A 26,520-nucleotide genomic window follows, 5' to 3' on the forward strand; every position below is an offset into this window, starting at 1 on the left:
CTTCTTCCACCCAGAAGACAGAAGAGGGTGGCCTTAGGGAGGGAGATCACACAGAGCCTGCCCACCCCACGGCTTCTCCCACCCCAAGGCCTCACTCATCTGCCAGTAGGCCTGGAGGCTGGCCTCCCTGCCCTCAGTTCCTTTCCTCTAACAGTCCCATGGAACTTTCTTGAACCCTCCATTTCCCTGAATCCTTGGAGCCAAGGCTAGGCAACATGAACACCATGGGGGTCACGAAGGCCCAGAGAGTGAGCTAGGCGCATATTGTCCTCTCTGTGCCTTGGTTTCATCAAGCTTTCCCCGAGGATGAACAAGCTAGGATTGGGTCCTAGCCTCTGTGCTGGTGATAGTGGTCCTCATGGATGGGGGATTAGCCCGGAGGTGACTGAAGCTGGAGCTGTGGGGTCCTCCCAGGCCAGCAGCACTGGAACCCTTGTCCCTGCCCCATGTCTCCCCAGGTGTTTCAGGAGGTGCAGGCCCTCATTACCTCCTGCATCGATGGCTTCAATGTCTGTATCTTTGCTTACGGCCAGACAGGTGCGGGCAAGACATATACAATGGAGGTAGGTGTTAGCCCAGCGGGGAGGGACTTAGGGGCCTAACTTCCTTCCGTGAATTTTGGGTTTGCACAGTGTATGCTCATAACCACGCTGCGCTGCTGTTCCTTGCACTGGTTCCAAAGGACCAAGCCTTCAAAACGATAAGCTCTTCCCAGGAGCCTGCTCCTTAGGCTTACGTGTCTCAGGAGGTAGGGGCAGACTGTCAGAGGACTCTTGGCCTAGGTCAGAGGCCAGGCCTTCGCCCTGCGCTTTTCTGTGGCCGCCTCAGACTATGCTCAATATTGGGATGAATGAGGAGAGGCCCTGTAAGGATGGGGCACTGGAGCAGAAGAATTTTGTTTTGCTCTTGTTTTGACACATGGTGTCTAAGGTAGCCTTGGCTGTCCTGGAACTCGCTCTGTTGGTCAGGCTGACCTTGAATTCAGAAATCCACCTGCCTCTGCCTCCTGAGTGCTTGGATTAAAAATGTGTGCCAACACTCCCAGCCCAGAGTTGAAGAATCTGACTACAGAGAGAAATAGAAAACTCTTAACCCTGTGGGGTATTGCTTTGTTAGTAGTTTTCTGACTCACTAGAGGCCACCATGGACTCCCCCAAATAGAATTGGGGGGGGGGGGGCTTGCACAAAAGAACTCGTCACTTCCTGCTGGGCAGGCCACTAGGCACCAGTTGTGACTGTCCCCTAACGCCCCTCCCCCTAGCCCCATCCTCTCAGTTCTGGCTACCAGGGCAGGGCGGATGGGCTAGAAAGGGGTGGGCATAGTGGTGCTTGGCGCTGTCTTGGGCTGTAGAGAGGTCAAGTGTCCATCTCTGAGCAATCTACTGAGGCCCGAGGGACCCGCTATGACTGAACAGCCTGCCATGGTCCCGTCTGGCTGTTGGGGGGCCAGGGCCAGGAGCAAGGTGAGAGAGGCTCCAGCAGGAACGGGACCTGAGGCCTGGGAGAAGCCTCTGTGGGAGCATGGGGGGCCCCGAGGGAGCTGCTGTAGAACTTAGGACAGGCAGACTTGCATGGCCTTGGAGTGTGCCTGGCACACTTGAAGCTGACCTAACCCAGGAATGGCATGAGGGAGGTGCTTTCAAAGTGGAGGAAGGTGTCTAGGGCCCACTCAGGTGGCCTCCAGATTTCTTCTGAAAGGTGGCCATGTCATCCAGCCTCAAGCACTTCACCCACAGAGCCTGGCTTCCAGCCTCCCTGACAGGGAGCCTCCCAGTGGGCGGTGGGTGGCTCTTGTTTATTTCAGCTGCCCCTTCCTGGGGGCCCAGGAGACCGTAGTAAGCCCTGGGCTCCGCGGTTAGTCTGTCCGCTTTGCCCAGAGCCTTCATGCTCACTAACAAGGCAGGGAAACTTGCTTATAGTTGGAGAACAGACCAGTAGCAGAAGAGGCTAACCTGTAGGGGCACCTGAAGACATGGGGTGACAAGATGTGTGAGCATCTGTGGGGCCACCGGGCCTTTACTTTACCAACAGGGGACCCCCGAGAACCCAGGCATTAACCAGCGGGCCCTGCAGCTGCTCTTCTCGGAGGTGCAGGAGAAGGCATCTGACTGGCAGTACAACATCACCGTCAGCGCAGCTGAGATTTACAACGAAGTCCTCAGGTGGGCCTGGGCCAGAGCTCAGCAGTGCCGGTGGTGGGGCTTTCTGGTCTCCAAGTCTTAAGTTCTAGATGAGGCTGGGAAAAGGATCTGCCCAAATTTAGGTCAGTCCTCCTCTTTTATCTGGGATTCCTTTCCGTGTTGTGGGCTGCACTGTACTGGGTAGGGTTGGGCCCCCTACCCAGTCGGGGCTGTGTGATCCTTAGGACTTCTGTGGAAATGTTTCCCCATTTCTGAGTGCAAGGGAGACACTGGATGGAGAGGAGAGGCCAGCAACCCTGTGGTCCAAGATTGGTGCAGGGGCAGATTCCAGACTAGGGATCCGGTGCAGGGCAAGCAGAGGCCAGAGTGGGAGGGGAGGAATAATGTCTCGCTTGCCTCTCCAGGGACCTGCTGGGGAAAGAGCCTCAGGAGAAGTTGGAGATCCGACTGTGCCCGGATGGCAGCGGGCAGCTGTATGTGCCAGGGCTGACTGAGTTCCAGGTGCAGAGTGTGGATGACATCAACAAGGTAAGGAGTCCTGGGGACAGGCTGGAGGCCCCGCCCAGCAACACTGCTCTGGGAGACAGAATTGGGCTCCAGGGTGGGCTCGGCACCACCTGACTGTGCAGCTTGGGTGAGCTCCCCGGGCCTTGCAAGCCTGTCTCCTCACCTGAAAGGAGCCTGACTCCTACACCTGCAAAGCTAAGTCAGGAGGGTTGTGAATGTGAAGCCAGTCTGACTACCTAGCAAGACCCTGTCTCAAACTTTGATGTGGCCCAGTGTACACAGCTTTAATGGCAGCACTCGGGCAGAGGCAGGTGGATCTCCGAGATCTGTCCACTCTACATAGTGAGTGCCAGGGCAGACAAGGCTAGACAGTGAGACCTGATCTCAAGACAAAAACTTAAAAATAAAAATATAGTAAGCTATGACGCTGTGCACAGTTTTCTCCCAGCATTTGAGAGGCACAGCAGGCAGATCTCTGAGCTACACAGTGTGACCTTGCCTCCGCCTAAAACCAAACAATACCAAAAGCTTCAAAGAAACAAGTACTCAGGTAAAGCACACAGGGTAGCATTACCTGTCCCAAGGGAACCTCCTGCCTTTGCCCCCAGGTGTTTGAGTTTGGCTACAACAACCGCACCACCGAGTTCACCAACCTGAACGAACATAGCTCGCGCTCCCACGCTCTGCTCATTGTGACAGTGAGAGGCGTGGACTGCAGCACAGGCCTCCGCACCACGGGTGAGACAGATGCACACTGGCCATTCTGGTCAAGCCCTCCGTCAGTATCCTTCGGGCGGCGCTGACCTGCCCTTTGCCTTGCCTGCAGGGAAGCTGAACCTGGTGGACCTGGCTGGCTCAGAGCGTGTGGGCAAGTCGGGAGCTGAAGGCAACCGCCTGCGAGAGGCACAACACATCAACCGGTCACTGTCCGCCCTGGGGGACGTCATTGCTGCCCTGCGGTCTCGACAGGGCCATGTGCCCTTCCGCAATTCCAAACTCACTTACCTGCTGCAGGACTCACTCAGTGGTGACAGCAAGACCCTCATGGTGGTACAGGTGAGGGCCCAGGGTTCAGGAAGGGTCTCCCCAGGCTGCCAGCTCCCCCCCACCCCCTCCCTCATGTAGTACACAAGTCCCTCCCCATGTTCTCTGCCCACAGTGGACTCCCCTGACCAGAAGCACCCTCTGGTGACCATGCTGCCACCTCCTGTGCTGTACCATGGGGGCAGCCAGTTGCCATGGGTCGGACCTGAGCTCTCTGTTCCTAGGTGTCCCCAGTGGAGAAGAACACCAGCGAGACTCTGTACTCCCTCAAATTTGCGGAGAGGGTTCGCTCTGTGGAGCTGGGCCCTGGGTCCCGTCGCACAGAGCTGAGTTCCTGGTCAAGCCAGGAGCACTTGGAGGTACTGGGGGTGAGGTGGGGGAGGAAGGGGAGAGGGAGCTGCCGCAAAGGTGGATGGGACGAGAGCTCAGTGGTGCTTTTGTTTTCCTGAGACAGGGTCTCACTATATCTCACTGACTGGCCTACAACTTGCTTTGGAGACCAGGCTAGCCTCAAACTCAGGAGATCTGACTGCTGAGATTAAGGGCATATGCCACTATCTGTGACCCCTTCAGCCATCTTTGTCTGGGGGCAGGGGCAGCAGGTGCCAATTTTAAATTGTAGATAATGTTTAACTCCCATCCTGTGACTTCTCAAGGCAGCAGTGTCATTAGTCCCCTCTGTAGATGAGCAAACACTGTCAGGGAAGAAGGGACGCACAGTGGATGGAGATAAGCCAGGGCAGCCTTGGCTTCTGCACCCACTGCCATCTCTGCTCACAGTGGGAGCCGGCTTGCCAGACACCACAGCCGACAGCGCGAGCACATTCTGCCCCTGGTTCCGGGACCAGCAGCCGCCCAGGCTCCATCCGAAGGAAACTGCAGCCGTCAGGTAAGCCTGTCTAGGAGTGGACTGGGAGGGAGGGCAGGAGGGAGTCAGGTTGTCCTTTCCTAGCTAAGGATAAGCTGTTTTATAAAAAGGGAGGAGACAGCTTAGGAGCCAGGCCTAGTGGCTTCAACCTGTAATCTCAGCTACAAACTACTCGGGAGGCTGACACAAGAGCATTGGAGGTTTGAGGCCAGCCTGGTCAATACAGTCTCCAAAGGGAATCTGAAAAAGGTAGTTGGGCATGATCGTTTGTGCCCTGTGCCCCTAGCAGTTGGGAGGCAGAGGCAGAAGGGCAAGTTCTGGGCTAGCATGGTTTACACAGCGAGTTCCAGGCTAATGTATAAGGAGACTGTACCCCACAAAGGAAGCTGCTTGCTGAGCGCATAACAGGCCTGGGTTCCGTCCTTGATTCCCTAAAACCATGTTTAGAACTCGTCTCCTTCCCTTGCCTGCCCTGGGCAGGAGTCAGGAAGTAGAACTCTTACTAAGTCCCTGAAAGAGTGACAAAGGACCTGGAAGCTCATAGCATGTGCACTGACGTGAGGCCCACAGTGAGACCTTGGTGGGGCTCCTCCGCTACCTGATTCTACCCACCTCCCACAAAGCAGTTAAGAGGGCCTGGCCACAGGGCTGTGACCTGAGATTCCTGCCTCCTCAGTTGAGCCTGGTCCCTCCCTGGGTCCAATGGGGGTGGTGGCAGCAGGCCAATCCCTCCCCCTCCCCAAGTGAGACGTCTATCACTTTGATTTCAGCCTGACAGCTGGGGCTGCAGTCTCCAGGTAAGTGGGGGTCAGCGGCCTGGGGCTGCCCGCCTGCTGCCCGCTGTTGGTTCAGGGCTCTACCAGGGCTCTCGTACAGAGCTGGTCCTGTCTTCCGCTGCCCGCTGTCCATGTGCTTCCGCTGGCCTGCTCTGCATCTGCTGTGGGCATGCCTCCTGAGGCAAGAGGCTGAGAGCTCCTTTTCTACCTTTTCAGGGAAGTTGAGGCCAGTGCCTGTGTGAGGATGTCACGCTGCCAGGCCTGGACCTGTGGCCTGGCTACCAGCTATAACACCCACCATGAATGCAGGAGATGCAGGTCTCCCGCCCTGCCTCTCCTCAGAGATGAGAAACATGCTCAGAAGGAAGCGAGTCTCTGTGTGGCTCTGGGCACCCAAGCATGGGGCTTCTGGAAGGGCAGGGATGGTACTCTGCCTGGTGGTAGGCCAAGGGCTTGGGAGTCTAGCCCTTGCAGGGAGGGTGGGCCCTCTCCCCACCTGGCCCTTGGACTGGGGTGTTCTCTACTAGAGAAAGGTTTCTAGAGAAACCTTGAGGAAACAGGTGAGGGGTGGGGAGAGCAAGAGCATATCTCTCCCCTCCTGAGGAGGGTGCCCTCACAGGGCATGTATATAATGTTCCTAGGTGTATATAGAAGTCCTTACCCTGTCGGGGTCTGGGCGATATTTATGGCTGGCAGAGGCCGGTGTGGAAGGGCTGGGTCCTGGTCATCTGCCTGACACCAGGCACTCTCCCTGCCCCCTGATTCTCAACATGTTCCTCTCCCCAAATCCTATTTAAGAACTTTTGGAAGCTTAGCCATTTTTACTTATTAAAATGAATGTCTTTTTACACAAGCATTATCTGAATCATTGGTCCTGGGAGTCCCTGTGGCTAGACCTCAGAGAGTAAACACTGCATACCCCGCTGCTCCCCATTGCTGGCTGACCGTGCAGACTCCAGACATTACCACTGAAGACAATGTGTCCCCCCCATGCCTTTTCTATCATTTTGGTCTCCCCTATGAAGCACCCCATCCTGTCGCAGTATGACTTCATGTTACAGAAGGAAAACTAGGCTTCAAAGAGCTGTCAGGCTTGCCGGCTGCACTGCTCATCCCGTGCCGTCCCGGCCTTCCCTGCCAGGCTGGACTGTAACCTGTGGTGACCCTAGCAAGGACCTCTACAGATGCCTTTGTGCCTGGTCCCAGCCCTGGAGGGCAGAGGCTAGCTCTCATTTAGCCAGCAAGTACAGAGGTAGTTTCCTGTGGGCTGTGAAAACCATTCTAGAGACTTCCAAGGTCACGCAACCATTGTGGTCTAGTCTCTGGTGGCATCCAGAGGTCAGAGGAAGGGTGATGACAGGCTCTTAGCCAACCGAAGGACAACTGCGAGTAATGGGACATCTATGGCCTCACCTGTTCCGCTTCCCTCCCCTCTCCAAGTGAAGCTTACCAGGCAGCCCTTTGCCTCGTGCCTGGCACTCTGCTGTCCCCTGCTGGCCAGCTGGAGGCTGCACTGGGGCTTGGAGTAGGACAGTCTCAGCTTCCAGAGACCTCTAGGCAGGGCCCGTGTGTCTGGGAGAGCCAGCAGCTATTCCTCTCATAAGGAAGTCAGGAACAGTTATAAATTTAATAAATCTGCCTGATAATTTACAGCAGCAGCTCCGAGGCTGGAGTTGCCCTGAGAAGCAAGGGCTGTGCGAATGCAGCTGCTGCCGGAGAGGAACTTGAGTCCACAACTGAGGAGGTGGTCAGTGGGCCGGCAACCGTGCCTCCAGGCTGGCCAGCAGGGCGAGTGGAGGCCAGGCTGAGGCGCGTGCGCCAAGGGCATTCAGCAAACTAGAGTGAGGCCAAACCAGTGAGGGCTGCTGGTGCTCCCACCATGAGCGCCTCAGTCCAAGCTGGCCATGAGCAGGTGCAGCTCACGGAAGGCACTGCCGTGGCGGCCACTCAAACCCGACTTGCTCTTGACGAGGCCACTGATGCTCTTGAGTTGTTTGAAGCAGAGTCGACACTTGTGCAGCCTGCAGGCCAAAAGGCAGCAGCACCTCAGGATAGAGGCCACCCCACCCGGCTGTGATGCCTGCCTGGGGCTTTTGCTCCCCTAACCACTCCCGGGCCTAAGAGCACGAAAATATCCCCCAAGCCATGGCAGTGTGCAGGACACAAAAGGCCGATGCTCCGGCATACAGCACCTGAGCCTCAGACACTGTACTCTGTACACTGTTGGGCACGACCACGGGCAAATGAGGCGAAGAACCACCCCATACCCCTTACCTCTCCTCTCGGCTGATGTCCACACCCACAGAGGGCGGGGCTGCCAAAATGTCAGTGATGAGGGGTAGGAACCGCTGCAGGATCAGCTTCAGGGAGGTGCACCCGGTCTGGACATAGCTTCAAGAGCAAGATGAATGGAGTCATACACAGATGGTCACAGAGCCAGAGTGGGGCATGGGGGGGCAGGGCGGGATCCTCCACAGTTGGGGCATACTTCCACTCCGATGGCTCTAGGATGTGGAGGGGCTCCCTACCTCTCATACTTGCTCTGCAGAAGTTTCTCAATCTGGGGCAGCACTGTGGTGCACAGGTCCAGCTTCCACAGGGAGCTAGAGAGACAGCTGGCTATGACGCCATCAACCAGCCCTGACCACCCCGTTCTCCTCCTGCCCGAGGCCACTTACGCTTTCTGGTTGACAATGTTCAGGAGGTCCACTACCACAGACAGGTCATTGATGGCCACTGCAGAGTCCACAGATGTCTGCAGACAAGCTCCGTTAAGAGGGCAGCATGGAATGGGAGTGGGCAGGCTGGAGGCATGTCAACAGACTGTGCCAACAGGAGGGCAAGGCGCAGCCTGACCGAGTGCTCAAGAGACAGAAGCTGGCTGCTATAACACAAGGCTGCCCTCCCCCAGGGCCCGCTGTGTGGTTTCTGTTCTGCCTGAAGCCCAAGCAGCAGGTGCTGAGGAGTCCCCCTCACCTTGATATCTCCTGTGGTCCACACGGCTCGGACAGTGTCCAGGTTCTTGTGGCGGCTGGTGAGCACCACGTACATGGTGTCATGGCCTTTGCGTATCTGTGACATGGCATCCTCGTCCACCAGCTCTGCCTGCTGGGGGACCTTCGTGGCCTGTGGAGATGGTACCCAGATGCTGGCACGGGAGCAGAGAGCACACTCATTCTCCATTCAGCCCTCAACTCCACCACTTGGGCAGGTCCCACTCACGGGCAAGAAGTCTGAGGCCTTTAAGCCAATGGGCTCATTCCGCGTGGCAGGGATGATGACAGGCTCACCCTTGGGTACAGGAGTGGACATCAGGACTGATGGTCGTGCTGGGACCTCAAGCTGCAGGGAGCAGAGGCTGAGCTAGCACCAGCTGAGCACTGCTCAGCTCCTGACAGGAATGTCCCAACCCTGGCTCAGACCCATAGGATGTCTCCGCTCAGACATACATTTGGCACCGGCAACTGCACATCCATGGCTGGGCTGGGCTTTGAGGCCTCCGTTGCTGTGGCTGTGGTTGTGTCTAGGAGTGAAAAGAAAGGCTCAATGCCAACCTCGGGGACCTGGTGGGAGGAGGTCAGAGGACAGGATGGGATTCCATGACATCTGTGACTGGGAAGACGCAGGGGCCAGCAGATGGACAGAGGGGACCAGGGAGCTAGGATCCCATCTGCAGGTGAGGGTCCTGGAAAACTGAAGCAGGAGCTGTCTGTGGATGTGTGTGGATGGGACCCAGTGGGACCCCTGCCATCAGGAGTGCCGTATGTGAAACAGGCAGATGAGTGGGTAGTAAGCAGGAAACAGGGAGTCTCGGTCTCATGAAGATAAAGAAGAGGCACTGAGTCCCCAAGGGAATCCAGAAGACAGAGATGCTTGGAGGATAGACCCTTTGCCACCCCAAAGTCAACTAGATTGTCCCTTTCTTCAGTCCCAAACTTCTGGCCAGGGGTCAATGCATCTGGCCTCCAACTTAGCTGCCTGGCTCTGCACCAGGTCTGGGTCCTGATGATCCTCTGACTCCTCCCCACCCCAGCTGACTCCTCCCCACCCCAGCTCTTCTCTCCCTCTGCTCACCAGCCCTTTGCCTCTCTGAGTCCCGATCACCCCATGTCTGCAGTAGACCAGTCCTTAGTAGCATACACATAAGGGCATGTCTCTAAGCATTCAGGCATGGGCATCAAAGAAGTACCTATCTGCCTTGCTTACACTGCCTCTAGGGCTGTCCCTGGGGTCAGGCACGTGGTAGGCACTTTTAGGTAGGTATAGCGACAAGACCTAATTGGGTAGACCAGGGGTTGGGCCAGGAGAGGCAAGGCATGATCCTTAGAGGTTGGCACTGCCCAACTCACCATCTTCTGGGGGCGCTGGGAAGGGCTCACTTCTCCGGGGCGGTGTCCGACCTGCCAAGGAAAAGGGGGCTGATACTTGAGTTCCCATAAGCTCTCTGGGAATAGGTTCTGTATGTGGCCGAGGTCTTAAGACAGATGCATGGCTAGAAAATGGTCCCCAAGCACATGCTCCTGGCCCCAAGAACCCATATGCACCTATAGACTCTGCTTAGAGCAGGGCAGAGGGTTAGCAGGAGCCACCAGTGAGCGGTGCTAGGCCTCTGCTACAAGTGTCCAGCTGGCTTCCTGTTTTTAGAAATCAGCCCGGGGCAAGAATGTGGAGAGCAGGTAAGGTTTAGGGATACAGGCACAGCAAGGTGCCGGGCTGTGAAGTGGGAGGGGTGTGGCCTCACTGATGCTGTTCTTGGGCTGGAAGATCTCATTGTAGTCCTCTGCGTTCTGGATCTCGGCCCGGGACTCACGCTCATCCCTGTCATCTTCGCTGCTGGGGCTGCGCCGCTCACTCTCTGAGTTGTGCTTTACCCTAGCGAGTGCAGAGCCAAGCAAAGAGGCCAGGATCCTCAGTGAGGCCGGGGGCTGAGTGCTCAGGAGCCTTCTTGGGCCACACAACCTGCCGGGGCCATCCACACCCACCTCTGAGGCTTGCTGCAGGTCGTGCTGGGCCTCTCGTAGATGCGGCGGAGGGAGACACCAGGGTTAGGGGTCTGTTGTGTCAGAGGCTGGCTAGCCTGCACAGGGTCCTGGGTCACAGTTCCCGTCCTGGTGACTCTCGTCAGGTCCACCACATAAGAGGAGACGTTACTCTGGGAGAAAGCCACACCTATCTGCGGGACACAGCAGAGTTGGTGTGAGTGGGACCAGACCCCAGGAGGCTCCTTAGGTGGGAGCATGAGGGGGGAGGGGTGGGGGGTGACTTGACCCTCACCAGCTGGTCATTGCAGATGGCCAGGTCAGCCACCTTGCCCCAGTTGACAAGGACCACATCAAAGCAGCGCTCGGGCTCCCAGCCGTAGACACGCAGCGAGTCCTGGCAGCCACTGTACAAGCAGCAGCCATCGGGGTTGAAGAGGACACTCCTAGGCCAGGGGAGAGTAGGCTGTCAGTCCTAGGCCACCTAGCTGGTACCCAACACCAAGAAAGCAGGTGAGCCCAGGACAGAGAGGCAGGAGCAGAGCAGGGAAGACCACCCAGACCAACATCCCACCACTCGGCTAAGGGACAGAAGGCAAGTGCTCGCCTACCTGACAGGCCCAGGCTCCCCTTCAATGCAGCTCACCACCTGGAACTTCTCCAGGTCCCAGAAGCGGATTGTCCTGCAAAGATGGCCACAGGAAGCCAGTCCCTCATGCCATCCAGGGCTTCTCCAGGGCCCTCCCTGCAGGGGCACTAGGAGTGATGTCTGGGGCAGGGATGGCCCTGTGCATGCAGAGGGGAGAGTGAGGATGACCTAGGCTGTGCCCGACGGCCCTGCCCCAGAGCTAGCCTCAATTGCCAGGGTTCTCCCCTGCACTGTGCCCCACTAGGGAGTGTGGATCCTAACAGGTCAGTACAAGAGCAGGACACTAGCCAGCGAGGGATGGGACCAATAACCAGTCCTGGCTTAAATTCAGTCTACCCAGGCTTTCAGACGTATGAAAGGATACCTCCTCACCTGTCAGAGCTGCCAGAAGCTAGGAGATATTCGTTGGGGTGAAACTCCACCACATTGACAGGCCCCGTGTGACCCGGGAACTCGGACATCATCTTGCCAGCCGTCAGATCCCAAAGCTAGACCAGGATGGAAAGAGTAAGTAAGAGCCAGGCAGGGCCCTAGCTGCCCGAGGGGCCTCAGCCCCCTCTCTACTCTCAACAAGTTTGGGGTCACATAAACCCAGTCAGCGGGGACACGGTCTGTATGATCAGGATACCTCTGGGCACAGCCTGCATGCCCACATCAATAGTTACCTTCACTGTGTGGTCATCTGCCGCTGATGCCAGCCATTTCCCATCAGGGCTGAACCGGAGACACCGCACAGCCTGGCTGTGCCCCTGAGGAGAATGAAAAGAAACAAGCTCTTTGGAGGGGCCTGGATCCCATAGCACCTCCCCATTCCTATTGCCTGCTCCCCAAAATTCAAGGCCTTCCTAGGGTCCAGCCACTGAGAGGGTGGTCACTACTGGGAGACATAAGGAACACTTCTTTTTAGGCACTTTCTATGTGTTCTCCCAAGCCTCCAGGGAATCACGAGTATGCAGCTTGTTACATGTTAAAGGTGGTTTATGGTCTCTTCCAAAAGCCCTTAAGGATTCTGTTAGCCACAGCACTGCACATACCTAAGAACAGGAAGCCCGGCACCCAGGGGCACCAGCTATCTGACTGCTAAAGCAAAGCATGGGATAGACAGTTTAATATATGTGGCTCTAGGGGTCGGGGGAAAGTTGGGGTCCAGATAGACCACCCAAGGCACTTCATCCTACTCCAGGTCTGTTCTGAGTCACCTGCAGTGGACTGAAGCCCCCCCTCCCCAGCCCCACTGGAATGTGGACCCAAGCTCTGTGTGGAGTCACAGGTAACCGGCACAGACCATGCTTACCCTATATCGGAAGACACAGCCTTTCCTCCTGATGTCCCAGAGCTATAGAGGAGAGAAGCAGAGGTGAGGGTAGGAAGAGTAAACCATGAGACATTGTTATGTCCCTGGAATCTAGGCCAGAGGGTATAGTACAGCTTTAACAGAGAGGACTCTGGACACCTCTAGGTCATTACAGCCCCAAAAAGAAATGTTGGAGGTTTGCCCAAGCTGGGAATCCCTCTGTCCCGAGGATGGTGAGGATGTTGCCATGAGGGGAAAATTCCTTTACACTTGATACTAGGAGATGGGTGGCAGGCTGGTACCTCACCTTGATGTTTGTGTCCTGGGAACCTGAGGCCACAAATTCGCCATAAGGGTGGAAATCCAGGCTGCAGATGTTGGCTTTGTGACCCATGAGTGTTCGAAGAACTAATGAAGCAAGATAAAGCAGAAGTACCGTGTTAAGTGTTGGCTGGCCAGCCGAAGGCAGCTAAGCCCATCTGTGTAGACCCTTCGGCACAGAAACTGGGATGCTGATGTGACAATGGGGGACCAACCAGAGCCCTGCTATCCTAACAGTCCCTCAGCCATTTTTGTCACTACTCAGAAAAAAGCACAGCAACCTTCTGGTTAGTAGGCTGTGTGTACCACAGCCCCTGGACAGCAGTAGTCACAGTGCTGGGTCCAGGCCTCGTGGCCATGGGGCTACTTTGCAGGGTGAATAACCCCCAGGGCAGTAGCGAGGAGAGCAGAGAGGCTGCAACCGCAGAAGCTGCTTGGCTAAAGGATCCAGGGACACAAGGGACAACATCAGCGGGATGGCAGTCAAGCCCAAGAAGAGGATATGGCTGGGACTCACAATGCCCAGTGGGCTGCACCTATCCAAGTGACCTTGAGGATGGCCCTAAAGCAAGCGAGGATGGAGGACAGTCGCAGCCTGGCCATCTCCTGCTGTCCTGGTGCCACATCTAGTCCAGTAAGGTCTGGCAAGCCGGGTGGCAACCTTGTGTCTCAGAGTATTCCAGGAAGCGTTCAAGTCTATCTCTTGTCTTCCTTTTTGAAAGTTTTATACTTCCACTGCCCAAATAAAGCCTGCCAGCCCCAGAGTGGTAGAGAGGGCTACAGAGTCCAGTCATCCCTAGGTTATGCCAAGGCTTAACAGGGAGAGAGCTCCCACATTAGGGACAGGTATGCAAAGAGGAGCTGAGTAACTGCTGGAGAATACACCCATCCACACGAGGATGAGCTTGGCAGCCTGACAAAGCTAGATCTGTTCCGGCTCTGCTTCTTAACTGCTGTGTGACTCTAGGCCACTTCTTATGCTCTCTGACCTGGTTGGTTTACAATGAAACTAAACAATGAGAAAATAAACACCAAATGCTCAGGGTGGGACTGTGCAGGTCTGACTCTAGTTTGCTCCTCAAGACCCGCCTTCTCGTTCTTCCCTGACCTCAGAGCATGAGTCTTTTCCCTCTTCTGGGCATGAGAGAACACATCTCTCAGAGCTGTGGCCATCGGGTGCCTCCCATCACTGCACACCCACAGAGCATTTCTGGTGTTTAACTTTAGCCGACTCTGTTAGCTCAGAGACCCTCTGACAATGCTAGGAGGTAGGTGGACGATGGCTCAGGGTCAGGCATCCTGCCTGAGGATGGCCAGCATTTAGATCAAGGGCTGCCTCTGGAGTTCTGGGCCTCAGGAGTGACCCGGAGCCAGAGCTGCTCAGGGAGGAATAGCACAAAGGCAACAGCCACCCTGCCAGGTGTCAGCTGGGGCCCAGGTCCACTGGTCATCTAGCTCTGCGCTTGGTTTCCGAAGAGCACTGCAGCTGGGATGATCCCTCCTCCTCTTGCCTGAGGATTCTGCCAAGGCACCTGACTTATCGGCGGTGTGGATGTCCAACTCATACACCCCACACTATGCACTCGGCTCTTCCAGCTCCTTCGCTGCCTTGTATTGCTACAAGTTGAGGAAGCTTGGCTAACGTGCTGTCTGCCCTGGGCTCCTCTTGCCTCACTGCCACAGCAAGGGAAACTCAGACACTAGAGGCTGTGGTGGGGCCCCCCTGACAGAGGCCAGCTTCCTGAGGTGTGGGTGCCTTCCTGTGGGAGCCAGAAAGCCTGCGCCCTTACCTCCCAGCTGCACCATGGAAATCTGGCAGGACCACATTCCTCTGCCTTGACTTCTGCCCTTACTTGTCTTTCCCAGGGGATGCCTAGCCTTGGTCACAGGTCTAGGGACTGTAGAGTGGAGGAGACTTGGACCTGTCTGCACATGTGGGGATTGTCTCCCGGTGGAGTGGCTGTTTAGCCTCTCCTGCCCACATCCTCCACAGTTAATTGGGGCTCCCTCAGATACCCCTGTGTACCTAAAACTTCTCTGGATTCTCATCTCTTCTGCCCAGTGGGATGGCAGTGACCCTGAGATCTCAGCTCTTCCTTCTGAGGACAATCTTGAGAATCATCAACCGAGGTAGTAATAGACAGTGGAGAGCATGGGGTGGGGGGCAGGAGTTCTGCTGCCTACAGCCTAAGGGTTTTCACTAAGCCCCGTGCCTTGATGGTCTCAGTCTGCCCATCTACCAAAATGGGGGCCCTGCGAATCAGGCTGTATGGTCCGTTTCGTTTCCACCTTGCTATACTGAAGGCATCTGCCAGGACACAGTGGCTGAGGAAGTCTGGGCTGGGCTGGGCTGGGCTGGGCTGGGCTGTGGCTGTGGCCCTTGGCTCTTTGGAGAGTAGTGATAGTCACCGGGGACAGCCTGCCTTCTGAGACAGAACCTGACATCGTGGTGTGGTCCTCCCAGCCTCTCATGTCCAGTGATAAGCACAAAATGCTCTGGGGCCTGCTGGGGCCTGGGCAGAGTGTCTGCCGAGACACGGCGCACAGCTGTCATAAGGGCATCCTGGGGCTCTGGGCTCACTCTAGAGGACTGAAGGATGGCATCTTTCCCAGGGCCCACACCACCAAACCACGGTTTGTGAACGAAGTAAACTCATGACGGCTGGGCACACATGCCAGTGGCCACTGTTATACAGTAGAGCCTATGCCAGAAGGATCTTTTAGACTTAAAGAAGGCTGGAGCCTCTGAGATGCAGCAGTCGGCCCCAGAAGCAAGCAAACAAACTCTATTCAGATCTCCCAAGGTCGGCCTGAGCAATGTTTGGAAGACCATGCTGAGTTCACTACTGCAGCACAGGGGTTAGGGGGCAGGGATTCCACATCAAGTTCCAGATCCTTCTGACAAATCTGTGGGGCTGCTGGGGCTGGCAGCACGTATGGAGAAGGCAAGACTCTGTGTGGCCACAACCAAAAGGAACCCGTGAGGTCCAAGCTCAGGTGTGAGAACACGCCCACAGCAGGGCTGATAGGTGAGGCCTAGATAGGATCTTACAGACCCAGGGAAGAGGAGGGAAGGCAGAAGCAAACCCCGCGCTAAGGGTCTGCTGAAAACCAGCACCGGATTCCACCAGCAATTCTGGAACCTAAAAAGCAGTGCAGTGGCTCCTTCAAAATCCCACTAGTAAATTATTTCCAAGAGAACTCTACACTTGAACTCTATAGTGTCAATTTCAGCCATGGAGAGTCTCTAACGCTGTGCCTGCCATTCACGCTGAGTGCCAGAGACCAAACCGGGGCCTCCCACATGCCAAGCAAGGGCTCTACCACTAAGCTCTGCACTTTCCCCTGCACTCTGACACAGGATAGACTTGAACTTGCAGTGTTCCTGCCTCTGCCTCCCGAGAGCTCAGACTCTAGGTGTGTGAGATACCACACCCAGCTCCCTCCATCTGGAGAGGAGGAAACCAGGGAAGAACTGTAAACCGCCAAGACAGAGATGAGGAGGCCATGGGTGATGGCTAGCCTGCATCCAGGGCTCCCAAGGAAGACAGAGCTGGACTGGAGTTGGGGCTGTTAGCAGTGCACCTGTGGTGGTGATGAACAGTGACAGACAGGGATTCTGAAAATGTCCATGGAAAAAAAAGTTGGTTCACCCCACCCCGGAAACCAACCTACAAAGCAAACACGTGGGGTCCTTCCAGCACTAATACTGACCACGTAAATGGTCTCCAAAGACAGGAAGAGAAATGAGGGCAGTGGGCTTGGGAAGGTGGGGAGTGGGCCGCTGAGAGCCAAATCCTGCCTCTCACTGCAGGAGGGTAGTTTTTGTTTGACGGTTTCCTATATGTTTCTTTGAGGTGGGAGTCACAGGCTAGGCTCCACAGCCTTCTCTGGTCTGAGCTTCCTGAGTGCTGGGACTTTAGGCAGGCACCAGGTGAGGAGCCAACCTGGTTTTGTTTGATTGTTCTAAAAAGAAAGTACAATGCTGTGGGTTTAGGAAAGCAATGGCGGTGGTGTGGGCATGACAGCAAGGGAGAAGGGAGGCTCTCAGAACAGGGTATGGTGGGGAGGACTGGGGTGAAGGATTCATGAACCTTGTGCCATCAGGTTCAGGATAAAATAAACTTTCATAACATGTGTTATTCCTGTTGAGAAAAATTAAATGAAGACAAAGAAAAGAGAAGCAAACAGAAGATCAGCTACCCAGCACCCACCGTGGGTAGGAGGCTCCCCAGGATCTTACTGGCCCTTCCCACACGGCATCTACTTCTTCACATGTCCTGCAGGCTACCTCCTAGCATCTGACATCCTTCCGGGTTTGAATACACGTATGAACATGGACACACACCTTACAGTTCATCCCTCGGCATCTCTCATGCCAGCAATAGGGAATAGCAGTGCCCACTGCTGCTGGGTTGATAACGTGATATGGATGGCACCACCCACTCTGCTCAGTGCTCAGGAAACAAAGCCCCCAGACTTCCTGGAGGTGGCCCCAAGCCTGAAGCGGACCACACACAAAGGAACAGTCGGGAGGGGAGGAGGGGGGAGGCCTACTTTTAGCAGCTTCCAGATCCCAGACGCGGATGGAGCCCGACTGGGAACCGGCTACGATGAGCTCCTCAGGGGTGTTGAGGCGGACACTCTCCACAGGGGATGTGTGACCTGTCAGGCTCTGCAGAGAGAGGGTGGCAGCTCCAGTGAACTGCAGGGGTAACCCCACCCCCCCACAGCCACTGCCCCAGATTTAGGGTCCCTGAAAATGGCTTCTGTAAGAAATAATACATGGTGAGCTGTTCCCCGGGACCCCACCTCTATCCTAACTCAGATGAGCATGGTGACTCATCAGCACAATGGATGAAGCAGCACTGCAAACACATGTGGCCCTAGGATTTGGGAGACAGAGGCAGGAGGATGAGTTCCAGGCCAGTCTGGACTACATACTGAGACTGGAGGTGGGAAGTGTGTGTGTGTGGAGTAGAGCCAAACCCAACCCAGGCATCCTATAGAAATGGCTCTGGGGCTGGGCAATCATGGCACATGCCTTTAATCCCAGCACTTGGGAGGCAGAGGCAGGCAGATTTCTGAGTTCCAGGCCAGCCTAGTATACAGAGTGAGTTCTAGGACAGCCAGGGCTACACAGAGAAACCCTGTCTCAAAAAACAAAAACAAAAAAACAAACAAACAAAAAAAGGAAATGGCTCTGAGGCACTAGACAGGAACAGGGGATCAAGATGAGGAGATGCTGAACCTTTGCCTGTCTGAATGAGACCATCAGGCTATCTCATCTCTGTCTACTCTGATGGTAGAGGCCACAGCAAGCTAGGAATGCCTCTCCGCTGCCTGCCTGCTGGGTGCTTGTCTGCTGGGTGCCTGGCGCCCTGGGGGGGGGGGGGGTGTGCCTGCTTCTTGCTCCAGGGACCTGGGAAGGTCTGCTGGAGAACAGCTAGGTTCTTGCACGGCTAAAGCACACAGAGCAAGGTGAGTGGGCCCGGTAGGGTGGGAGGTGCTGCCACCCTCGTCTTTTGGAAGGGAAGACTGGAACCCAAGTCCACTGTGTCTGCCACTCTCTGCACAATGTTGGCCCTCACAGCACTGTGGCCACTTTCCCAATGGGGACATGCAGAAAACGGGGTGCTCCTCAGCCCCAGTGCCTGAGCCTGTAGTTGTAGCACCTTGTTTGCAATCATGGGGGTCTACATGGGCCCAGGCTTCCAGGATCACAACTGGGCAAAATCAACTCCATAAGGAATTCATGTTCTCCTCAAACCCACAATCCCAAGGCTGGGTGTGGTGATGTACATCTGAGATCTCAGAGGTAAGGGTCATTCCTGGTCTCGGAGGCAGATGAATCTCCAAGCTCAAGGCTAGTCTGGGCTACATACTAAGATCCTGTCTCAAAAGAAAAACAGCACCACAATTCTTCAGGGCCCTTGTCCTTTGCAAGCATAAACACAAGGTTATTCATGGCCAGGGACTGGGGGTCCATTTAAATGCCTTCCACAGTAACCCTTCACACATAAGGACTGAGCCCTCCAGGGCTGCAGCGGTGTACACAATATGAGATCCTGGAGGGAAACAAGATGTATTTTCTTGTCCATGGACTAAATAATTCCAGAACACAGAAGGAGGCCTAATTATATCCAGAAAACACACAGAAGTCTGAGGGGAGAAAATACTTCAGCATTGATCTTATCTTTTAGTGAATTTTTATTTTGTTTTTTTAAAAATGTATTTAGGGAAACACTACCAGTGAGCTACCTCTCTAGCCTGTGCTGATTATTTTTCAATTTATGTATATTACTTTGGCATTTCATGGGGCATGAAAACATTTAAGTCCTACAAACAAAACAAACAAAACAAAAACAGGGGCTCAGGAAATGGCTCAGTGGTTCAGGGCACTGGCTGCTCCTTCAGGGGCCTGGAGTTGATGCCCACCACCAACGAGGCAGCTACCGCTCATCTCTAACCCCAATTCCAGGAGACAGTGCCACCCTCTAGCCTCTATGGGCACTGCATGCACATAGTACATAGACATACATGCAGGCAAACACCCACCCACAAATATAATAAACACAGAAAGGGATAACAATAAAAATGAAAAGAAACAACCAACAAAGCGCATCTCTCTTACTGAACCCAGACAGACTGGTCGTGATCCGAGCGGGTCTCAGTTTTACTTGGTCCCACAAAAATCCCCGAAATAACCAAGCTTTTGTCAACAGCTATTAACTTTCCCCCATTTTTTTTTTGTTTGTTTACTTGATCAAAAGTCAAAAGAATGACAATTGTTTAAGGTGTCTGGAGAGGACATGCTCCTGTGTGACTCCTGTGAGCCTGCCGGGACAGCTTCCCAGAACTGCATACTCTGAGCCTACTCAAAGGGTTGGACAAATGAGAATGTTCGACATACTGTGGCTTAGCAGAAACTAAAAGCTGGAGCCAGCGCCCCGGCTGATGACAGGGTGTGGCTAAGCTAATTACAGCTCGTCCCGGCGGCGGTGGATACCAAAGAAGCCACGTAAAAGCTCGCTGTAAATCAGTATTTGTTGACATAGGAAAATCCTCATGACACTGTCCTGCTAAAGAACTGGGTCACACTAGAGTAAGGTGGTATTCCGAAATGTGTGTGTGTGTGTGTGTATGTGTGTGTGTGTGTATGTATGTGTGTATGTGTGTGTGTGTGCTTCTATTCCATTATCTAGAAAGACACAGACTAAAACCTGGTCATCTTCAGTCAACAGATCTGCCCGAAATTACTGTTTTGCCCTCCTGCCTTGGAAGCAGCCTGTTGCCTTCCTTGTACACGATGTGTGACCAATAAAACTGCTTAATCAATGGCCTCCAACAGAGTCCCCTCTGATTCTTTCTTTAGACCAAAACAAAACAAAACAAAACCACACACAGCTGGCACTTGGAGAGTGGGGCTTATTTAAACCTTCCATGACTACTCTAGAGTTCTGACCCTCACTTGTGTCATCCTGCTTCCTGAAAGCTGTCCTGGGCCTGACTGAGCAGACAACTGGGGTAGCACTAAATGGCATGCTGGGATGAGCACTGCCTGTAGAGGGTACTCACCCCAGGGTAGGGGCGGGGCACATCACCACTCACCATGATGCAGTTAGGCTTGTTTATGGACCACAGGTTGACACGGCAGTCATCCCCACCAGTGGCCAGCAGCCGCCCCGAGGCCTTGCCCAGAACCAAGGAGGACACATTGCTGGCATGGGCGACGATCTCTTCTGCATAGGACAGAAGGAAGGAAAAGTGGTTAGGGGACTTGGACAGGTCACATGGAGGTTGCCCAGTCACCAGTTCTGAGCAGGATGCCAAGTAGCCCCCACCAGTTTCAAAACCAGCAGCAAGGCAAGTGTGGATCTGAGGCTGAGGCGCCTCTGTCTCTCCATCTTAGCCCGTACTACTTGGACGCTTCCTCCTGAGTTTGTGTCTCTTCACAACAGCTAGCCACACGGACTGCACAGCACACCCTCCTTACGCATGTATTCAACCAACTGCTGATGGGGAAATGCTCGGGACAGGCACATCCATTGTGCTGAGCACATGGTACACAGCTGTAAACTCAGCACCTGGAGGCTAAGGCAGAAGGGTCATGAGATCCGGGCCGGACTGGGCCACATGCAAGACCCTATCAGGAAACACGCACCTGTACGTATTAGTATTCGTAGACTTCTCCTCATGGCTAGTCCATAAATGATACAATGCAAGAGATATTCAAACAACCTTGCAATATAATAAGTATCGCAGGTAAGAGAGATGAGGCAAGGTACCCAGAGGAGTTGCAGGTTTCTGCACACAAACTACATCGCTGTACAAAGGACTGAGCGTATATAGACTTGGCTATCTGTGTGGAGAGGTCCTAGAACTAATTACCATAGACACCATGGGAAGACTAAGTTCACTTTTAAAAACTGGCTTCCCATTTCTTATCTACCTTATTTTAAGCACTAATATCCAGATATACTTATAATACATTTTCTGATACAAAAAACATTAAAAATATTTTTTTAAAAATGGACTCATACACCACCTAAGAGTCTTTCAACTGCTCAGGTGCCGCCCACAGAGACAAAGCCCACCTGGGACACACCTTGAAAAGAATTCAAGTTCTGTCTACACGGCTGTCCCTAGGTCCCAATTCAGAATCCTGAATCAGGTGCTAATCTGCCGGCTACATGGATCAGCTGGACCAGTCATGGATCCTCTGAGAGAGAGTCCTTGTCTGGAGAACAGGACGACCCCAGGGCCAGGTCCCTGGGAATGGGCTGAGATGCAGAAGCCCAGCCATGGGGACCGAGTAGCCATCACGGTCCCAGGGAGTAGGTCGCATATAGATAACGGCACGAGGCAGCAGACGCAGCAGGAGCTGGGTGGGGAAAGGCTGACCCTGTAGATAGGAGATAAGGCATGTGGACAGTCCACCAGAGCCCCAGGCCTGACCACGGTGGGAGGGCCAATGTGGGGAGCACAGGTGGGAACTTCGGGCCTTATTGGCGCTTCAGAAAGAAAAACTCAGCTGAGACTCAACAGGCAGACTAGGCCCCCAAGCCAGTCCCTGGTCTCCAACCTCCTCGGGGAACAAGTGGAAAGGAGTGGGCAAGGGGAGACCCCAGTAAGCAGGTGCCCTAAGGAGTTAGAAACTGGCTGGGGAGTCACAGAGGATGCCACGGCTGTTAGTAAGGGGTGCTCCTCCTCGTCCCAGGTCCTACTCTACCCAGCATGGGTAGCTCTTGTGTGAGCTGCAGACCATAGGAGACTGAAAAACAGGGCCAGGAAAGCCGGACGGTTAATTTCTGAAACGACACCTCCCTGCAGGGCCTGGCACTAGCAGCAGCTGGCCCAACCAGGGCGAGAGCTCCTTGTAAGCCCAGACACTTCCTTTTTTTTTGGGGGGGGGGGGTTGGATTTGGTTTGTTATGCGACAGGGTTTCTCTGTATAGCCCTGGCTGTCCTGGAACTCCCTCTGTAGACCACACTGGCTTCGAACTCAGAAATCCGCCTGCCTCTGCCTCCCAGAGTGCTGGGATTATAGGCGTGCACCACCACCGCCCAGCTGACACTTCCAATCTTGGTATTGGAGGGACTGCCTCCTGCACCCAGCGGAGTAGGGTCTTGCTCTAATTCTCAGATCAACTAGAGTCTTGTCTTCTGCATGCTTGGGGAGTCTTGTCTTTTGCATGCTTGGGGATAGCTGCCCACAAGCGTGAGCCATAGACATACACACACACACACTCATACACACACACACACACACACCAGCAGGAGGGCAGTGCAGCTGCTCCTGAGCAGTCTGCTCTGCAGGCTCAGGCCCTGTCTCTGCAGCCACACCCTGAATTTGTCAGAGAGCACCCCCCCCCTCCGCGTGCCCTGCATCTGCCGTGGTTCTCTCCCTCCCCCAGGCAAAGAGACAGCCGTGAACCTCTAATAGAAGGGATTTCTAGACATCTGTTCTAGGCCTGGCACTGGGAGGCTGTGGAAGGAGAGCTCCCTGCCCTCAGGCTCCAGGGGCATCAGATGGGGCATCCTGGGCAGGGCCTGGAACAGGCAGAGTCACAGGCAGGGAGTCGGGGTTGGATGACTCTCCTTTAAGCAGGGGCTGATGGGATCCCGTACAGACAGGAAGACACAGCACAGGCACCAGCAAAAGGGATGCCCAGTCCTCACAGGAATCTTCCTCTCTGGCTTGGCTTGGAGAACACCAAACAGCAATGGCCCACGTGTGGGTACTAGATTTTTATGCAAACAAATCAAATTCATCATGTCTCCTGCAGGCTATACTGGCTGCTGTTCCCCCTTCAGCATAAGCCAACAGCACCTCCCCAGGAACCAACAGTATAGCCTGGCACATCTCAGCCAAAACTAAGGATCACTCTCTGTCTTCCCACGAGTGCTAAGGACTTAATCCTAGGAGGACGATACAAGGGACAGGGGTTCAGCAACTCTACACTGGTTAAAGAGTCTTCTGATCCTCATCACACCCTGAAGCCCCAAGAAGCCCCAGCCTGTGCGGCCTCAGCCTATATACCCAAAAACCTTTGTGCCCAAGAAACTCTCAGATCCCCAACATACCTGATCATATTGCTGCCTGCTGCTTAAATACTTTGATGCTTGGGTCTTGTGGACGCGTGCCCCTGCAGAACTCACTAGGTTTCCGTGGTAACCCTTTCTAACGCTCCACGGTCTCCTACCTGCCTTTCCAATATACAAAGCTTCCTGTTTCAGGCCTGTGCACTTGCTGCTCATGCACCCCCTCCCTTCATCAGTAATTAACTGATTCAAAGCGTGCATGCACGCATGAGTGCAAACACGCACAAAAGCACGCGCACTCAGAATTAGAGCAGGATTGGAAGCAGGTGGCCGTGGTTCTGATTCCAGCCTGTTGCTCTCCCAAGGCTGAGTTCCCACTGTACAGGGACCTTGGATACTTTGGCCCTCACCTGCTCCCTAGCATCAGTTTCTACCTTCAGGTAGGGTAAGCCATTGAGGAGTTGGATGCATAGTGCCAACAAATATAAAGCTATTCTGCCCAAAGTAGCCATTAACAGGGTCCTCACCAGAACCATACAGCTTTGGGGAACAACTTGAAAATGATCCCAATCTCTCAATGAGGAAACTGAGTCCCCAAACCAGCTTTGCCCAAAGTCTCCTTATCCACTCCTGAAAACTTCCCAGGGACAGTTGCCAGCAGAGTGGGCCCAGGCACAGCAAACAACCAGCTACAGCTGGAGAGAAAGCCACAGAGGTGAGATGTGGGTCTTCCAGACCTGATCTAGGGATCTTTGAGAGTCTTTTAGAAGATCCGAAAGAATGGAGCTATTATCTGAAATGCTAGGATGGCAATGCATTGGGTGTGCTCATTTATTCCAGAGGCAGCTTTGAGAAGACACACATGTATGACATCATCATTCCTGTCAGGTTTGAGTGCACATATGCCTTAGTACTGTTTTGTAACATAATATATGGGTAAGTATAGCTTTCAGAAATAAAAGTCTTTTGGAGTCCTCAATAATTCTTAGGAATATGAAAGAGCCAGGCATGGAGGCACAGTCCTTTAGTCCCAGCACACAGGGGACAGAGGAACATGTCCCAAGCCAACAAAGGCTATAGGGATGCTCTATCTCAAAAAGGGAAAGACTCTAAGAGAGCTTAGACTAAGGAATTCTGAACTATCTTTGCTTGACTTCACTTCGGAGCCCTGCCAGCACTCTGTGCAACTCCCCCCAGCCCTGTCCCAGGATACTTTCATCTGAGGAAGGAAAAGGAACTTGGAACATATCTGGGATTCTTGGAACGCCTCTCAGCCTTCCTCAAAACACTGTGTTCATCAGTTTTACTAGACAGATCTCACGCGCATCTCAGAGCAAGTCCCGAGCACGGCTGTGATTATTTTGCTGTACAGAAGGGTTGCCTAATCACCTGCCCAATGTGATTTCCATCTTTGTCTACCTTAAGACAAGGACTGTGAGTCTCTCTTGTGCCGGGGAGAGGAGACAGAGCTGAAGGCTAAAACTACTCAGCAGTGGGCAGCTTACAAAACAAACCGTGTGATAGATAAAGAAGAATGAAAAGTACTCACGCAACTTCCAGGCAGTCTTGGTGACCACAGGGGTGGCCATGCTTCAGGGGGTGGTGGCACCTGAGACCCCACCCACAAAACAGATTGTGCTTTCTCTGTGGGGTGGGGGTGGATCCCCCCCAGATCCGACAATCAAGTTGGCAGGGAGTTCCCACACATCCAGGCAGAGAGTCCTCCTCTCCTGGGCCAGGACTGCCTGGTGGTTTAGATCATCCGCTACCAAGAAGCAGCCTGTACACATAGGTCAGGGATCCCAGATCATGGAATGTCAGGCTTGGGCCATCTCAGCTCAACACTGGGCTAGAACACAAGCAGAGGTGATAGTGTGTTAGGAACTGCTTGAGACGAGTTACAAGTCCCTGGGTCATCAAGGCCACTTGATACAGTCCCACCAAAGCCTGCAGCTGAAATGTGTGCACACTGGATCTGAAAACCTGTGACTCTGAGCCCAAAAATAAAAGACCTTCCCTAAGTAGCTGGGCCTGGTGGCTCACGTCTTTAACCTCAGCACTCAGGAGATGAGCTAGAGGTAGGCAGATCTCCGTCAGTTCCTGTCTGAAGGAAGGAAGGAAGGAAGGAAGGAAGAAAGGAGGAAGGAAGGAAGAAAGGAAGGAAGGAAGGTGGAGATGGGATGGAGAGGCTGACTCCTCAGAGTCCTATAGCAGTGTCCGGGGATGCTGGGTGTCCTAAGTGCCAGCACAGCACCTGCTATGGGGCAGAGAGGACCACGTATCTGCAGTCCACTCAGATTTGCACCTCATGTATTGGATGGGGCACTGGAGTCTGGGGCTATGTTTTGGGGCTCGTGAGAGGCATCCAAAAGGCAGAAAGAGAGATACACAGAGATGAATAGAAAAACTGAGAGGCAAACATTTGAGAGAGGGGGAGGGAGAGAGAGAAAGACATACACAGAGAGAGACAGAGAGAGAGAGAGAGACAGAGAGAGAGAGAGAGAGAGAGAGAGAGAGAGAGAGAGAGAGAGAGAGAACTGACAGAAAGGTCTTGGGAGTATTCTGAGGGTCCGATCTGGTCCTTCATCTCCAGCCCCTGGCAAGAGAACCACGCCCACTCCCTGCAACTCTCAAGGGCATCGTTAGGAACTGAGTCTCCAGGTGTGAGTCGGAATGACTCCTCAATTCTAAAAGGCCACAGCATGGATGGAGCCTTCCACAGCCACGGCCCTTCACCTCTTGCCCGGGAGCCCTCTCGCTGGATTCTCTTTTTCCTGTTGCCTATGCTCTCATTCTGGCACACCCTGAGCTGCCTTAGTTGGTCGTGCTTCGCCAGACCTCTTTACTTCGCTTTCCCCGCGGCTATCAGAGTCCCCCATTCATTCGCTCTTCTGTCTCTGGAGCCCCAACTCATAAGGTCCTCCTCACACTCACAGCTCTGCTTCCGGCCCACCGGCTTTCCCTCTCCGCCTTCCACACACCCGTCCTGCTCGCTCATCCCAAATCTGCCCCTGGTCCCTCAGCTTCGCTTGACCCTCCGCCTCTCTGTCTTAAGGGGCACTGGCTCTAGCCTGCCCTGGCCGAGAGTCTTCTGCCGGCGACGGGACTGTCCCCGCCAGGCTCGGCGAAGACTAGAGCCATCTTCCCTTTGCCTCCAAGACCCCGAGAGCTACTCTACCTGCAGCTGTAGCTCTGGAGGCCAAGGCTTCCCTCCAGGCGCGACCCCCACTTGCCTCCATCCTTTGCCCTGATTGGTCGCTGCTTGACAACCGACCCTCACAACAAAACCTCCGGCCTAGAGTCCCTCCCACTTCACTTCTTACACCAATCAGTCGCCACGAACGCCCCGCCTTCCTCTGGAGTTGACCAATAGAAGCAAACGCTTCTGCCGATGTA

The 26,520-nt window shown here is 54.3% G+C and overlaps 2 protein-coding genes across 6 annotated transcripts in view; one reads left to right on the forward strand and one right to left on the reverse strand.

Moving 5' to 3' along the window:
- Window positions 1-6,189, forward strand: part of Kifc3 (kinesin family member C3) — a 35,652-nt gene extending 29,463 nt beyond the window's left edge. For all 4 annotated transcript variants that reach the window (XM_052167374.1, XM_052167376.1, XM_052167373.1 and 1 more), the window contains 9 exons: window positions 459-563; window positions 2,032-2,162; window positions 2,546-2,669; window positions 3,257-3,386; window positions 3,475-3,704; window positions 3,917-4,051; window positions 4,473-4,581; window positions 5,331-5,357; window positions 5,553-6,189. In XM_052167374.1, the coding sequence (XP_052023334.1) occupies window positions 459-563; window positions 2,032-2,162; window positions 2,546-2,669; window positions 3,257-3,386; window positions 3,475-3,704; window positions 3,917-4,051; window positions 4,473-4,581; window positions 5,331-5,335 (969 nt within the window). In that variant the 3' untranslated portion in view covers window positions 5,336-5,357; window positions 5,553-6,189. The remainder of the gene's footprint in view (window positions 1-458; window positions 564-2,031; window positions 2,163-2,545; window positions 2,670-3,256; window positions 3,387-3,474; window positions 3,705-3,916; window positions 4,052-4,472; window positions 4,582-5,330; window positions 5,358-5,552) is intronic.
- A 751-nt stretch (window positions 6,190-6,940) lies between these two features.
- On the reverse strand, window positions 6,941-26,466 carry Katnb1 (katanin regulatory subunit B1). Of its 2 annotated transcripts, none has more exons than XM_052167379.1 (20): window positions 26,448-26,466; window positions 24,674-24,973; window positions 20,191-20,321; window positions 17,137-17,254; window positions 12,566-12,666; window positions 12,259-12,300; window positions 11,630-11,713; window positions 11,337-11,452; window positions 10,927-10,998; window positions 10,611-10,761; window positions 10,319-10,509; window positions 10,078-10,208; window positions 9,686-9,736; window positions 8,786-8,859; window positions 8,559-8,678; window positions 8,313-8,462; window positions 8,015-8,091; window positions 7,865-7,939; window positions 7,611-7,727; window positions 6,941-7,357 (listed from the first exon to the last, which is right to left on the reverse strand). In XM_052167379.1, exons 2-20 carry the CDS (start codon window positions 24,711-24,713, stop codon window positions 7,225-7,227), a joined length of 1,974 nt encoding a protein of 657 aa, XP_052023339.1. In that variant the 5' UTR covers window positions 24,714-24,973; window positions 26,448-26,466; the 3' UTR covers window positions 6,941-7,224. The 2 variants fall into 2 exon arrangements, with proteins under 2 accessions (XP_052023339.1, XP_052023338.1); XM_052167378.1 differs by lacking the exon at window positions 26,448-26,466 and adding an exon at window positions 26,303-26,417.
- Window positions 26,467-26,520: the final 54 nt, after the last annotated feature.

The sequence above is a fragment of the Apodemus sylvaticus genome, chromosome 21, assembly GCF_947179515.1.
Source record: "Apodemus sylvaticus chromosome 21, mApoSyl1.1, whole genome shotgun sequence".
Taxonomy (NCBI): domain Eukaryota; kingdom Metazoa; phylum Chordata; class Mammalia; order Rodentia; family Muridae; genus Apodemus; species Apodemus sylvaticus.